We start from the raw sequence: 14,509 nt of genomic DNA on the forward strand, positions 1-14,509 counted from the left end.
ATAGCTGCCCAACTGAACCAAGTGATTCTTGGTTACAGCTGACAGTTATCATTTTTGGCACCTAGATTGATCCAATTGGGCTGTCAAGAGATACTGCTATGATTTACAAATCTCATCGCTTTCCACAATTAAATATACAATAATAAATGGCAGTTGCAAAGAAAAAGTTCCTTCCTTCCTCCCTTCCCTCCCATTCCTTTTCCCCTTCCTTCCTTCTTTCTTTCCTTCCTTCTATCTTCCATCCTTCCTTTCTCATTTCCCTTCTCTTCCTTTTCCTTCCTCACTCACTCACTCACTCCCTTTCTCTTCCCTTCCCTTCCCTTCTCTTCCCTTTCCCCTTCCTTCCTTCCTTCCTTCTTTCCTTCCTTCCTTCTCTTTCCTTCCTTCTCTCTATCTTCCATCCTTCTTTTCTCTTTTCCCTTCTCTTTCTTTTCCTTCCTCACTCCCTCCCTCCCTTTCTCTTCCCTTCCCTTCCCTTTCCCCTTCCTTCCTTCCTTCCTTCCTTCTTGCTATTCTTCCATCCTTCCTTTCTCCCTTCCCTTCCTTTTCCTTCATCCCTCCCTTCCTCCCTCCCTCCCTTTCTCTTCCTTTCCCTTCCATTCCCTTTCCCCTTCCTTCCTTCCTTCTTTCCTTCCTTCTTGCTATCCTTCCATCCTTCCTATCTCTTTTCCCTTCCCTTCCTTTCCTTTCCCTTCCTTCCTTCTTTCTTTCCTTCTCTCGATCCTTCCATCCTTCCTTTCTCTTTTCCCTTCCCTTCCCTTCCTTTTCCTCCCTCCCTCCCTTATAATCCAGCCAGGAAACCAAAACCACGAGTAACCAAATCTTGCAAGTCCAAAAGCATTTCTCCCCTCCCTTGCCTTTATTTTCCGAAGAATTATAGAGGGGTCCCTCCTGAGACACATTCCCCACTCCCTTCTTTCCTTCTGTGGGCTGAGGTATTTCTGATACACCATTGGTCTGGATGCAACTCTTCCTCCTGTCTCCCAAGGCCATCCTCACAGTCCACTCCATGAACTGTGAGCCCATTGTTCTGAGCACACATTTGGGGAAAGTGGCCCGAGCTCAGATGTCCCAGGAAAAAAAAAAATATTGGCACCTCCACAATGTTTCCATTTCAAGCAATTGGCATAGGGGTTGCAGGGGTAAGTGTGGGGATCTTTTTCACATTAATTCTTGCAATTAATTATCCAGCGTAATTATTATGATTCAACCAGCTCCCTCACTCCCTGGGGTTGTTCTGTCAGCAGTGGTAGCTGGTTCCTTACTTCTCATTTGCAAATGGCTGCTTACAGGGCACCACGTGGTACCTACCTAGAGTAGCCCAGGAGGCAAATATGAGGTCCAGTTGGTCCATCAACATTCTTTTAAAATCCACCTCATTTCCGGAGACTCTCAAACCACATCTATATAAGGTATCCAGCATTCCGTTGGTTTCTTCCTATTATTTTTTGATATCCTGATCTGCAATCAGCAGAATGTACACATAGTTTTCCTGGAGAACCTTTTTTTTTCCCCTTCTGTTGACATTTTTACAAATTGGAATAATATCTAGGACTGTGATGGTGAACCTATGGCCAAGCATGCCACGGGTGGCACACGGAGCTGTATCAATGGGCACGTGAGCTCAGCTCTGGCTCAGCTGGGACTCGGGAGGAGAAATAGATTTGCAATGTATTTGAATTTCAGGAGGGAAATTTGGGCAGGGAAATGCACGTTGCTGATTGGCTGATGCCTCAGCCAAAATACTATTTAAAGAGGGGTTTTTGCCTGTTGGCTTTTGCTGGGATCACAATAAACCAAAGAGCTGTTGTCACTTGTATCGTCTCTTGCCTCTTCATTGCCCGAACTTAACAAGATTGGGGCGGGGCCAGTCAGAATTTTTACTACCGGTTCTCCGAACTACTCAAAATTTCCGCTACCAGTTCGTCAGAACTGGTCAGAACCTGCTGAAACCCACTTCTGATCCAAACCTAAAATTCCAAGCCTGGTGGGATAGTGAATTTTATTTCGAGCAGAAGATTTGAGTACTCTTCTAGTAAAATATCTCTGGACACCTCTCTAATGAATCCATGTCCAAAATACAGTGAGGGTTCCAGGCAGGTGAGCAGTATTCAAGGATAGGTCTGGCAAAGGTTTTATATGCCCTAGTTTGGAGTATAGCGTTACCAGAGAGAACATTTCATAAAATAAGATTGACAATTCTTTTTTGGCATTCTGGCCCCCCGGCCCTTCATTTCCTTTGGCAGTGCAGAAAGGAAGGGGAGCAGGTGGGTGCTTAGCAACTCCGCTTCTTGAGATATCCACCAGGCACGGAGTGGTACAGAAAAACAGGATAACACAGAGGTGAGATCACTTGTAGAAGCAAATGGCAGAGGTAACTCCCCCGTTCTTAGCAAAGCAATTCTTACAGCAGCAAAACGGCAAGTCAAACCCATTCCCACCGACTCTACTGTTATGTCCCACCAATTCTACCTGTTCCATTATTATTATAATAGAACAGGTAGAATTAGAATTATGTCTCTTCACTTTATTAGGTGAAGCTAAGAAATAGCTATTAATCCATCGCTGAGTAGAACTTAAATTTGGCTCTCTCGGCCTTAAGCCGTCATTTAATCATCATACCCATTCTAGTTTAAGGAGTTTCATGAATGAAAAACCCAGGTAGTATGTAGATATCTTTCTGGAATACAGAGTATAGCTAGCTATTGAAAAAAAACAACATCTATTTAGATTACCGGGGAAATATCATTTGGACAATTAAACGCACCCTCTCCAAATTTATGATCTGTCCTGCCCCCAGTGGGGTTGGCCAATTTACTTACCTTTGATGCTTCCTAAGATGACCCAGCCACTGTCACTGTCAGATGATCAAAGCACAAGGTAGATAATCAAAAGGTGTCTGGTTGTACGCCTAATTGCAACTCAGCTGCAGGCAGCTCTCCGTAGCCTCGGGCTATTCTCTTACATCATTTATTTGGCTTTTTTTGCCATTGGAAACCAGACAGCAGATGGTTGGTAAACTTAGTCACTTCTTTGGCTATGCGAAGCGCACGGTCGGCCAAGGCACGAGAAAATACTTCAAATGACAAATCCGGACAATAACTAACAATTGGGCACTGGGGTATTCTTTCCTTCTCTTTCCGAGAACGGAGCCAGCGAGTCACAAGGGATCCTGCCAAATATTATAAAGCCAACCGGTCATCGCTCCTTGCTGTCTTTAACTACTGAAGAATTTGAAGAGTGGGAGTACCTGGTAAGTAATATTTCAACCTGATATTTTGGACAACCCAGGGGATTATTATTATTTTTTTTTAAAAAATGTATTGCCGATGATTAAGTCTCCATCTCTTCGTTGAAACGCGCAAGTTGTAAAGCACATTTACAACTTGCACGTAAAGCAGATATCCCGATGGCTAGAAGATAGGACTTCTCGTGAAGGGATTGATAGCAAAATCCAATCCCTTTGGGACCAGGGATCTCCAACCTTGGCAACTATAAGCCTGGCGGACTTCAACTCCCAGAAAGCCCCAGCCAGCTTAAAGTTGCCAAGGTTGGAGACCCTTGCTTTGGGACAACCCTTGATTTGTCAAACTATCTCACGGTTCTTAGGGGGACAACCTAGGGATGAGAAGCAATTAAATCTCCTGAGGTCGTCTTTGATCACTGCCCAGATTTTGTGAGCAGTGAAAATGGCAGGTAAGTTGAGAACACCTCTACAGACGGCTAAAACACGTTAAGGAGAACACGCAGGTGGAAATATGTTGGATCCGGAGTTTTGGATGTAGCTATGTCCTTCCTACCTTCCTTCCCTCCTTCCTTGTCTATCTCTCTTTTCCTTCCTTGCTCCCTTCCTCCCTCCCTCCCTTCCTTCCATCTCTTTTTCCTCCCTTCCTTTCCTCATCTCACTCCCTACATTCTTTCTTTTTTCCTTCCTCCCTCCCTTCTCTGCTTCATTCCTTTCTTTCTTTCTTTTTCCTTCCTTCCTTCCTTTCCTCTCTCCTTGTCTATCTCTCTTTTCCTTCCTCCCTCCCTCCCTTCCATCTTTTTCCTCCCTTCCTTTCCTCATCTTACTCCCTACATTCTTTCTTTTTTCCTCCCTCCCTCCCTTTCCTGCCTTCATTCCTTTCTTTCTTTTTCCTTCCTTCCTTCCCTCTCTCCCTCCTGCTTGCTTACTTCCCTCCCTCCCCTGCCTTCTTCCTTCCTTTCTTTTTCCTTCCTTCCTTTTTTCCTTCCCTCTCTCCCTCCCTTCATTCTTTTGTTCTCTTGTTCTCTTGTTCTCTCGTTCTCTCGTTCTCTCATTCTTTCATCCTTTTGTCCTTTCGTTCTTAGCACAGTAAGGCTTAATGCCTTACTGTGCCATGGTAGGGGCCGTGGTAGCTCAGGCTGGTAAGAAGCCTGTTATTAAAACACAGCAGCCTGCAATTACTGCAGGTTCTAGTCCCACCAGGTCCAAGATTGACTCAGCCTTCCATCCTTTATAAGGTAGGTAAAATGAGGACCCAGATTGTTGGGGGGGCAATAAGTTGACTTTGTAAAAATATACAAATAGAATGAGACTATTGCCTTATAAATTGTAAGCCGCCCTGAGTCTTCGGAGAAGGGCGGGATATAAAAGTAAATTTTAAAAAAAATGCGTTGCATCACCAAGTCATGATTTCAGCGCCTCTTTAACTAACTCTCAAGTATAGTTGAGACGTGTTCTTCACAGAAAATGCTCTGGAAAAGAGCGACCCAAAAAAAATGTTCTAGTCCATCGCTAATTTCATTCATCAATTGTGGTTTTTTTAAAAATCTAAAATACTTCCATCCTTGTGTTCCTGGCATACATATTTTTCACAGGTCTAATCCAAGATCTCCAAAGATGTACACCACCGGATATGGAAACGGCAAAGATTCCTACAGTAGTTATATGAGATCTCCACCTTCACGCTGCCCTCCTGTCCACAGATGTTATCCCCCAAGGCCAAAATATTTTCCTCCAGCTACAAAGGGCTGCCCAGCTCAACAGAACTATTATTCTCCGGTTCAAGACTACTGTCCCCCTGTTCAACGGTATTGCCCGCCAGTACAGAAGTACCGTCCATCTGTCAAATACTGTTCTCCTCCTGGACGGAAGAGTCATCCGCCTGCCCCGTGGTCTTCTCCTCCGGTGCAGAAGTGCCGTCTACCTGCCCAATCCTGTTGTCGTCCTCCAGTACAGAAGTACTCTCAGCCTGTTCAGCGGTGCTATCTACCTCAGCAAAAATATTGTCCACCACCCCAACCGGGCTATCCACCTCAACAAAAATATTGTCCACCACTCCAGTCCTACTGCCCACCGCCCCAGCCATGCTATTCACCTCAACAGAAATATTGTCCATCACCCCGACCACGCTATCCACATCAACGTGAATGTTGTCTATCACCCCAGCTGTGCTATTCACCTCAACAAAAATATTGTTCACCAGTGCAGACACCACAGCCTGAGATCTATCAGATCAAACAGGTTTGCAAAGCGCCCCCCCATCTTCTGAAGAAGTAGCCGATGACTTGTGCTGAATATCTAAATCTGCACTACTATTAATCTTCTCATCGTTCCCATCTCCAATCTCTTTCCACTTATGACTGTATGACTGTAACTTTGTTGCTGGCAATCCTTATGATTTATATTGATATATTGACCATCAATTGTGTTGTAAATGTTGTACCTTGATGAACGTATCTTTTCTTTTATGTACACTGAGAGCATCTGCACCAAGACAAATTCCTTGTGTGTCCAATCACACTTGGCCAATAAAAATTCTATTCTATTCTATTCTATTCTAATATGAACATCACAATCTAGCTCCAAAGGTTGTCTTGTTATTTATTTACTAGCTGATACGCTTGTAATTATTTATCCTGGACATTTTGACTATTTATCAAATGTGTACGTTAAAAATATGTATGTAACACAATAAAACTTATTAAAGCGTTCATCACTTCTAGAATTCTTTCTTTTCTTCTTCTTCTTCTCCCTCCTCCTCCTCCTCCCCTTCTTCTTTTTCTTCTCATCCTCCTCCTCTTCCTCCCATTCTTCTTCCTCCTCCTCCTTTTCCCTTTCTTCCTCTTCTTCTTCTTCTTCTTCCTCCTCCTTCTCCTCCTCCCCTCCTCCTCTTCCTCTTCCTCCTCCTCCTCCTCCTCCTCCTCCTCCTCCTCCTCCTTCTTCTTCTTCTTCTTCTTCTCCGCAAAAGACATCTATGTTTCCTGACCTATCAATGGGGTGAAGTTTTCTAGGACTGTCCTCATGAGATTTGGACAGAAGATAGAACAAAGACAAGTGTGATTAATCCAGATTAATTTGCAGGATGAGGGCGAAAGACACATGGTAACACAAGTGACAAAACTTGCCCATTGTGCCATGCGCTATCATTCCTTTTTCATGTGTGTCATGGCATGCCTGTCTATATGAAATAAGAAGAGGTTCATTCTGTGTTAGTCAGACAAATTTAAATGTTCTTCTCCTTTAATTATAATTTTTTAGCTTCCTCTGGCTCCCTCTAGTGTCCAACCTCAAAAGCTTCATCCTATGGTGTTGTTGTTTTTCAAAGAATTCAAAACAAGAACATTTTCCCATAGGGAAGGATTCTTACACTGAATTTCAAAATCTTATGTCAAACCCATTTGGACCCTTCATCTACTTTTAACTTTCCAAACTCCACCTGCTAATTAGTCTTTTGCTTTTATGATTTAAAAAACTAAATCTTTAAAATTGCATTTAAAAGTTCTTTTACTAAAGAATGAAGGATACTGCCTCCTTCACTCCGAAGGTTGTTAATAGCTCCTCGTTATTTGTGAATTAGTGACATGCAAAACTGATTTAAGAAATAAGGCTTAGCGGACACTATGTCCATCAAGGCTACATTATGGGCAATCCACCTGATGGAAAAAAATAAATCCCTCAACCACTCAGCTCACAAACCAACTGAAGAAACACACACACACACACACACACACACACACGTTCTGCAATCAATTCACATCCACCAACATCCGGTCTCAGTCGCCACTAGGAAAGCAGACCCAGAACCAAAACCAGTGGACCGTGGACCGTATTTTTCGGAGTATAAGATGCACTTCCCCACCCCCTAAAAGAGGCTGAAAATGTGGGTGTGTTTTATATTCCGAATGTAACCCCGCTCACCCGCCGTCCCTTACCCTTCGGCCTCCGCGCGTCCTCTTCCCGGCTGCAGAATTGCCAGCGACAACAGCTTGAGTTTTTGGGCTCCGTGCGTCGCGTTTTCAGCCTTCAAACACTCCATTCGAGAGCTCTTCAAGGCTGCGGGGATCACCAAAGCACATCGCCACCAATCGCCACCCAAAAACACAGCACATTTGGAGGCTGAAAAGGCGGTGCGCGGTGCCCAAAACGACTACCCAGAAAAGCTTCTGTCTTCTCTTAGCCCTTCCATGCTTCACCTGCTTTAGTCACTGGAACTCCCTCCGACGATCAGCTGTGCTTTAGAAGCTGGGGTTTTTTTTAGCCCCAATCAGCCCCAACCTCAAAACCAGCGAGCGAACTAATGTGCTGAAGCTGACCAGGCTAAGGACTAGCCAGATGAATACCTGGTAGGCAGAAATTTTTTTCCCCCTATTTTCCTCCCCAAAAACTAAGACCTTATACTCCGGTGCGTCTTATACTCCAATGCGTCTTATACTCCGAAAAATACGGTATTTCACACTACATAAATCCTTCTTTTGCATTTCTCTGGTGACTTCCTAAAATTTTTTTTTTTTTTCTTTCTCCAACTTGGTCACCTTGAGATTCCTCCAAATCCTTCCATCTCCTCCTTCCTATGTGTTGATGGCATCATTCCGGCTTCAGTCGAAAACCTTAGAAGCAGAGGAGAATGGTCTCATTTCTAAGGGGAAACGAGAGATGCTCAAGGGACTTTCATATGGATGACCCTGATATCATGGTGACAACACACTAAAGCATGAACAGTCTCTGTCTTTTAAGTCTAGCTGGTCACAGGCGTGCGATAGAGTGCACACTTCATTTATAGAAGATGGCTTTGATGCCCTCATGTTCTTGAGAACTTCCTAGCCATTCATTACCCAGTCAGTAGCGTATGACGGTTACATCTTATCCAGCTGATAATTTCTTGAAGGCTCAGCTCTTCCACATGCTTGGTATGTCCTCCTTCAAGTGACTCACCAGCCAGCAGAAGACAAATCATCATCTTACGTTGTCCAGGAGTCAATTTAGGAACTACGTGTGGTACTCCACCAGAGGTTTAGCTTGTGCCAAATGAGACCAATCTTGAGTTTAGTTCCAGGTAGCTTGGGAGGAGTATCATTTGCATGATTGCGAAATTCTACTTTGAAGTTCTGCCCATGATTACATCTTGCAAGATTGTTGTTCAGTCCCTAAGTCGTACCTTTGATAGCCAAATGCAGTCTAGAACCGTGTTGGCTTTTTTGGCAGCTGCAGCACACGGCTGGCTCATATTTAAATGATTGTCCACTTGGAGCCCTAGTGGACAACCATTTAAATAGGAGCCAGCTGTGTGCTGCAGCTGCCAAAAAAGCCAACACGGTTGTAGGCTGCATGCCTTCCATTGAGGACCTGTATACTGCACGAATCAAGAAGAGGGCTAGGAAAATATTTACAGATCCCTCACACCCAGAACATAAACTGTTTCAACTCCTACCCTCAAAACGATGCTACAGAGCACTGCACTCCAGAAAAACTAGACACAAGAACAGTTTTCTCCCAAAGGCCAATTATTTGCTAAACAAATAATTCCCTCAACACTGTCAAACTATTTACTAAATCTGCACTACTATTAATCTTCTCATCATTCCCATCACCAATCTCTTTCCACTTATGACTGTATGACTGTAACTTTGTTGCTGGCAATCCTTATGATTTATATTGATATATTGACCATCAATTGTGTTGTAAATGTTGTACCTTGATGAACGTATCTTTTCTTTTATGTACACTGAGAGTGTATGCACCAAGACAAATTCCTTGTGTGTCCAATCACACTTGGCCAATAAAAAATTCTATTCTATTCTATTCTATTCTAAACAGAGGGATATGTGAAGATCATGTGAAGTGTTAATACCACTTTGCAAGGCCTTGCTAAGGCCACACTTGGAATACGGAGTCCAGTTTTAGTCACCATGATGTAAAAAAGATGTGGAGACTCTAGAAAGAGTGCAGAGAAGAGCAACAAAGAGGATGAGGGGACTGGAGGCTAAAACATATGAAGAACGGTTGCAGGAACTGGGTATGTCTAGTTTAACGAAAAGAAGGAATAGGGGAGACATGATGGCAGTGTTCCAATATCTCAGGAGCTGCCACAAAGAAGAGGGAGTCCAGCTCTTCTCCAAAGCGCCTGAAGGCAGGACAAGAAGCAATGGGAGGCAACTAATCAAGGAGAGAAGCAACTTAGAACTAAGGAGGAATTTTCTTACAGTTAGAACAATTAATCAGTGGAACAACTTGCCTCCAGAGTTTGTGAATGCTCCAACACTGGAAGTTTTCAAGAAGAGATTGGACAACCATTTTTCTGAAATGGTCTAGGGTCTCCTGCCTGAGCAGGGGGTTGGACTAGAAGACCTCCAAGGTCCCTTCCAACTCTGTTATTCTATTCTAAATATCACCACTGAAGTTCCTTCGCTGGGTTACACTGGCACAGTTCATTTTTTGCAGGTTAACTAATGTTGTAGAGTGTTTTTTAGCAACCCACACAAGAGCAGACTCTCATTTTTAGATGATCATCTGCATTCTGTACAATTGCAATTAATAACCCTCTTGTCACCATGCATGGGGTACCATAAATTATTTTGCAGAAGAACCTGGCACGCAACTGATCCTAATGCGGGCGCTGATGGATCTTGGCTTCTTCCTTGATTCCTCTGAGCTGTCGTCCAATCATCTTCCTTTTATGGACCCATTGGAAGTCTGTCATGTATCTTCTGAGAGAGGGAAAATGCCTTGTCATCTACCTCACCCATCCAGGTGTGACAACTAATTGCATGAATCTCAATCCATTGAACCATAGTTATGCAATGGATCAGGTGTTTAAGCCTGCCGTCTCTCAGCTCCATGGCTTTGAACTTACCTACCATTCCCAAGATGTTGTATCATCTATACATGAATATTGAAACCATATATAAAGAACTTCTGTTTCTTAAGGTACTTCATTCATTGATGTTTGCTTAGCTCACGGGTCTCCTTCAACTGATAAGGTAAGTCTGTCTCTACATCCTGTATCTGGTTTTCAGAGTAGATTGTCTAGCGGGTTAGATGTTCTCTAGATGTTTTGGGAGCAATACACATGATTCCTTATAATTGCCCACACCCGGTGGAACGTAGAGAGAACTGTAATCCAAAACTCCAAAGGTGCGTTTTCAAGAGGCAACTGGACCTTCTAGGTTTTTCTTGGAAGACGTCTCGCTTCTCATACAAGAAGCGTCTTCGGAGCTGAGGAAGCATCGGGGATGAGAAGCAACACGTCTTCCAAGAAAACCCAGAAAGTCCAGTTGCCGCTTGAAAAAGCACCTTTGGGACAACCAGGACCTGGATGACTGAAAATCTCCATAGACATGTAGTCCAAAATATTTGGAGGGCACCAAAATGTCTTCTTATAATCGATAGATGACCACAAACAGCGTCGGGGAGAAAGACCATGGAACAAGACAAGAAAGGAACAACTTGCCTGCAGAAGTTGTGAATGCTCCAACACTGGAAATTTTTTAAGAAAATGTTGGATAGCCATTTGTCTGAAATGGCGTAGGGTTTCCTGCCTGGGCAGGGGGTTGGACTAGAAGACCTCCAAGGTCCCTTCCAACTCTGATATTATTATTATTATTATTATTATTATTATTATTATTATTATTATTATTATTATTATTATTATTATTAAATATGGAATCCCCTTTTCAACCCTCTGAAGGTGATGACAGATGAGAGAAAAAATTTGTATTGTCTTGCTTTAGAGCAGCAGTCACCAACTGGTGGTCCATGAGAAAATGTTGGTGGTCCACAGAAAAATTATTTGCATTTTTTTATATTGCACTAAATCAGGGGTCCTCAAACTACAGCCCCTGGAATGGATACGTGCAATGAACATTTGTGTTGCTGCAGAGAGTCTCCCCCTTTGGTGTCTTTTTGTGGGGGTCGGAGGGGGGAAGAAATTCCAACTCGGGGTCTGCTTCGGCCTCCTGGTGAAGACTGGAGGGAAGGGCCGCTGGTGGCGAAGAGCCGGAGGGCCCTGTTCCAATGGGACTGCATCATGGCCTGAAACTGGCTGACCATCTCACCCCGCTGAGCCTCCAGGCGCTGACACCTGGCCTTGCACTCCCTCAGGTCTTCCTTCTGCTTGGAAAGTCTATGCTCCTAGTCCTCAGTGAGATGCTTCTACTGAGCTTCCTTCTTGGTCAGTTCCAATTTGAACTGAACCAACTGTTTTGCCAACTCTTTCTCATGGTGGCTGCTTAGCTCCAACAACGGCTTTCTGTTGGGGCCCTAAGGAGCCCAAGCAGGGAGGCAAGGAGTGGCTGGGAGGGGACGGGTGAGTAGAGGCTGGAAAGGTGCCCTTCGACCTGAGTGACATTGAGTTGGCCACACCCACCCAGTCACATGACCACCTAACCACACCCACCCAGCCGGTCATTAGGCAGATCATATTAGTGGTCCGCGGGATTTAAAATTATGAAATTAGTGATCCCTGAGGTCCGAAAGATTGGTGACTCCTGCTTTAGAGAATAGTAACATCCAACCCATTGAGTTCAGCTATAGAAGAAGGATGACATAACTTATAAGAAAGACCATTCCTAGACAGGTTGAAAGTCAGAGATGGAACAGCAAGCAAGCTAGGTTTGCATACCAAATGTGGCGTTAAGTGTCTACTGCCCACAACATTTTAAAAGGGTTTAAAGATTACACAATTGTATTAAAATTCAGCTGAAGGTTTATGTGAATGCATGAGTAAAAAATGTGTACACACACACACACACACACACATATGCATGCTCAAATAGTTCTCCAAATGTTTCAGTATTATTCTGGAATTTGGCGTATTTAATAAATATCTGGACCTGGGGACTTATTATATCAATTATTTTCTCCTCTATCGGCTGGACGCACCTAGGCTTTTATGATCGAAATTTGTTTGTGGTAATTTTCCATTCGAAAATCACATTCACAAGTTTCAGGACAAGCATCGTTGAGGCCAGGAGTGGTACTGGTTTGCTACTGGTTTGCAAATGTGAGTGTGTGTGCGCGCTTTGTGGCCACCTCTGTGCATGCACAGGGACTTCCACGCATGCGCAGATCATCAAAAATGGGATGTGATGACGTCCAGGCGGGTGGGTGCAGCCTCCCGCAGCAGCCACTACCGGTTAGTCCGAGTTGGATAAAACTGGCTGAATACCACCACTGGTTGAGGTGCAACCCATCCTATTTTGGGAGGTCATTCTGATTTCAATGTATTTTGGTCCTATATTTCAGTTCCACCCACCATGCCAGAAGAAAGAATCTATTCTTCTGGACGAGAAGCCTACTTCAACCTGAACTCTACATGGTACGACCCAGCAGGATCCTGGTTAGATACTCGCCGTAAACCCTTCCGCTACGTCGATAACACCGCCTGCGTGACGTGTTGCAACCCCAGGAGCAACGTACCCCGAAGAGGTGGCCATAATTACCGGTGCTACTGCTACCGCCAATCCACTTGTACGACGGGAGGAAACCCAAGGGTTAGAAGCTGTGTACACAACCCTTCGGGAGGACCCCGTGATTATTGGGGGCGTCCAATCGGTGATGCCTGCGATGGGTGTTCCGGGGGACACTATTCTCATGCGGGGTCAGATTGTGGCTCATGTTGTGGCTCTTTGGGGGGATGTGGAACAGGAGGAGGGACCGTGGCTTGTGCTCAACCACGTGCTACATCTGGAGGAGTGTGTGCCGAACCAGGTTGCAGACCTTCCGGGAGAGGGGTGTGCGCAGAACCTTGCATAACATCTTCTGGAGGATGCGGAACAGGAGTATGTGCTGAACCAGCATGTTTACCTTCAGGATATGGGAGGAGGAGGAGAGGGGTGTGCTTTGAGCCATGTGCAGGAACATCGAGTGGATGTTGAATGGCAGAATTGGAGAAGGAACCACGGTCCAACTCTCTGTTCAGGGCAGGAGCTATAAAAACCTATTTGATGGACCACCATTCCCCATTCCCTGTTTGAAGACCTCCAATGAGGGGCATCTCATCACATCTCACCATGTGGCAATCTGTTGTACTGGTTGACAACTCATAAGTCACAGCTGTCAGGGTTCCGACCCGATGCCCTAATTAAATCATGAGCCTCGAGCCACGCTTCAAAAAAAATATCCAGTTATTTATTAGAAGCGTCATGTCGTCATGTTCCAGATGAAGCCAACTCTGAACCAATCATGACCCTGTTTCCCCCCCTCCCCCCCCCAGGGTGTGTCATCAATCACATTCTCCAACAGAGCAATTTTGCGGGTTGCAGAGATCACTCCCCTCCAGCCACTGTGGGTAACCCTGGGAGACAGCCTTGAGAGAGAGATGTCTGGAATGTGCTCCTGTTTTTGGCTGCCGTGGTGCTTCGTCGGTTTCCCATCCCCCTAGCCTATGGCAACTCAAGAGCAGGCCAAGGATGCATTGCGAGTTGACAACAAACTTTTTCTGAAATCTAGCCTGAACTTTCCTCCTTGTAGTTTTGGTTCACTAGTTCTGGTTCTGCTCCCTGGGACAACAGACGAATAAGCCCACTCCCACTTCTCGCTACCAACCTTTCCAGAATTGAGCTTACTCCAACCCCAAGTCCGTTCCTAGAACCCAACAACATTCCTGCAAGGCTGTTCACCTGCCCGCCCACCCACCCACCCAATGGATCCAAAGCCATAACTAAAATTGGATGTTCCTTATTTCTTCTTCTTCTTCTTCTTCTTCTCCTTCTTCTCCTCCTTTTCCTTCTCCTCCTTCTCCTTCTCCACCTCCTCCTCCTCCTCTTCCTCCTCCTCCTCTTCCTCCTTCTCCTTCTCCTTCTCCTCCTCCTCCTCCTTCTCCTTCTCCTCCTCCTTCTCCTCCTCCTCCTCCTCCTCCTCCTCCTTCTTCTTCTTCTTTTTCTTCTTCTTCTTCTTTTTTTTGTAAAAAGAAAACTTATTTTTCTTCTTACCGGGTGTAATATACATCTTTCCAAACCTACCAAACTCCAAAATCTATTCCCATTCTTATGGTTTGGAGAGTTTGTGTTAGTTTTTATGCTCTTTATAAAACAGTTAATAAAATGTATGCATTAAAAAAACTGAAGTCTGGACTGTTCCCAGGAGAAATTTATTTGTTTGCTTGCTTGATTATTTATTTATTTTTATTTATTTAAGAGAATGCATGTGTCCGCCCACTCACTCTCAGTAACTGATACGATCCAGCAATTTTTTTTTTAAAAAAAAAGACCCACACATTTCCATGCTGTAACTACGTCTACTGTCATGCACCGTTTGTCCACCAGGGGA

General features: G+C 44.4%; 1 protein-coding gene across 1 annotated transcript; it reads left to right on the forward strand.

The window, feature by feature from the left end:
* The first annotated feature begins 10,175 nt into the window (after positions 1–10,175).
* On the forward strand, positions 10,176–14,321 carry LOC131186664 (keratin-associated protein 5-1-like). Its single transcript, XM_058160491.1, has 2 exons — positions 10,176–10,221; positions 12,485–14,321. Exon 2 carries the CDS (start codon positions 12,496–12,498, stop codon positions 13,114–13,116), a length of 621 nt encoding a protein of 206 aa, XP_058016474.1. The 5' UTR covers positions 10,176–10,221; positions 12,485–12,495; the 3' UTR covers positions 13,117–14,321.
* The last annotated feature ends 188 nt before the right edge of the window (positions 14,322–14,509 follow it).

This window comes from Ahaetulla prasina, chromosome 17 (genome assembly GCF_028640845.1).
Source record: "Ahaetulla prasina isolate Xishuangbanna chromosome 17, ASM2864084v1, whole genome shotgun sequence".
Lineage (NCBI taxonomy): Eukaryota > Metazoa > Chordata > Lepidosauria > Squamata > Colubridae > Ahaetulla > Ahaetulla prasina.

Excerpts from the sequence above, each read along its gene's own strand:
- LOC131186664 (XM_058160491.1), top strand. The coding sequence starts at position 12,496 with ATGCCAGAAGAAAGAATCTATTCTTCTGGACGAGAAGCCTACTTCAAC.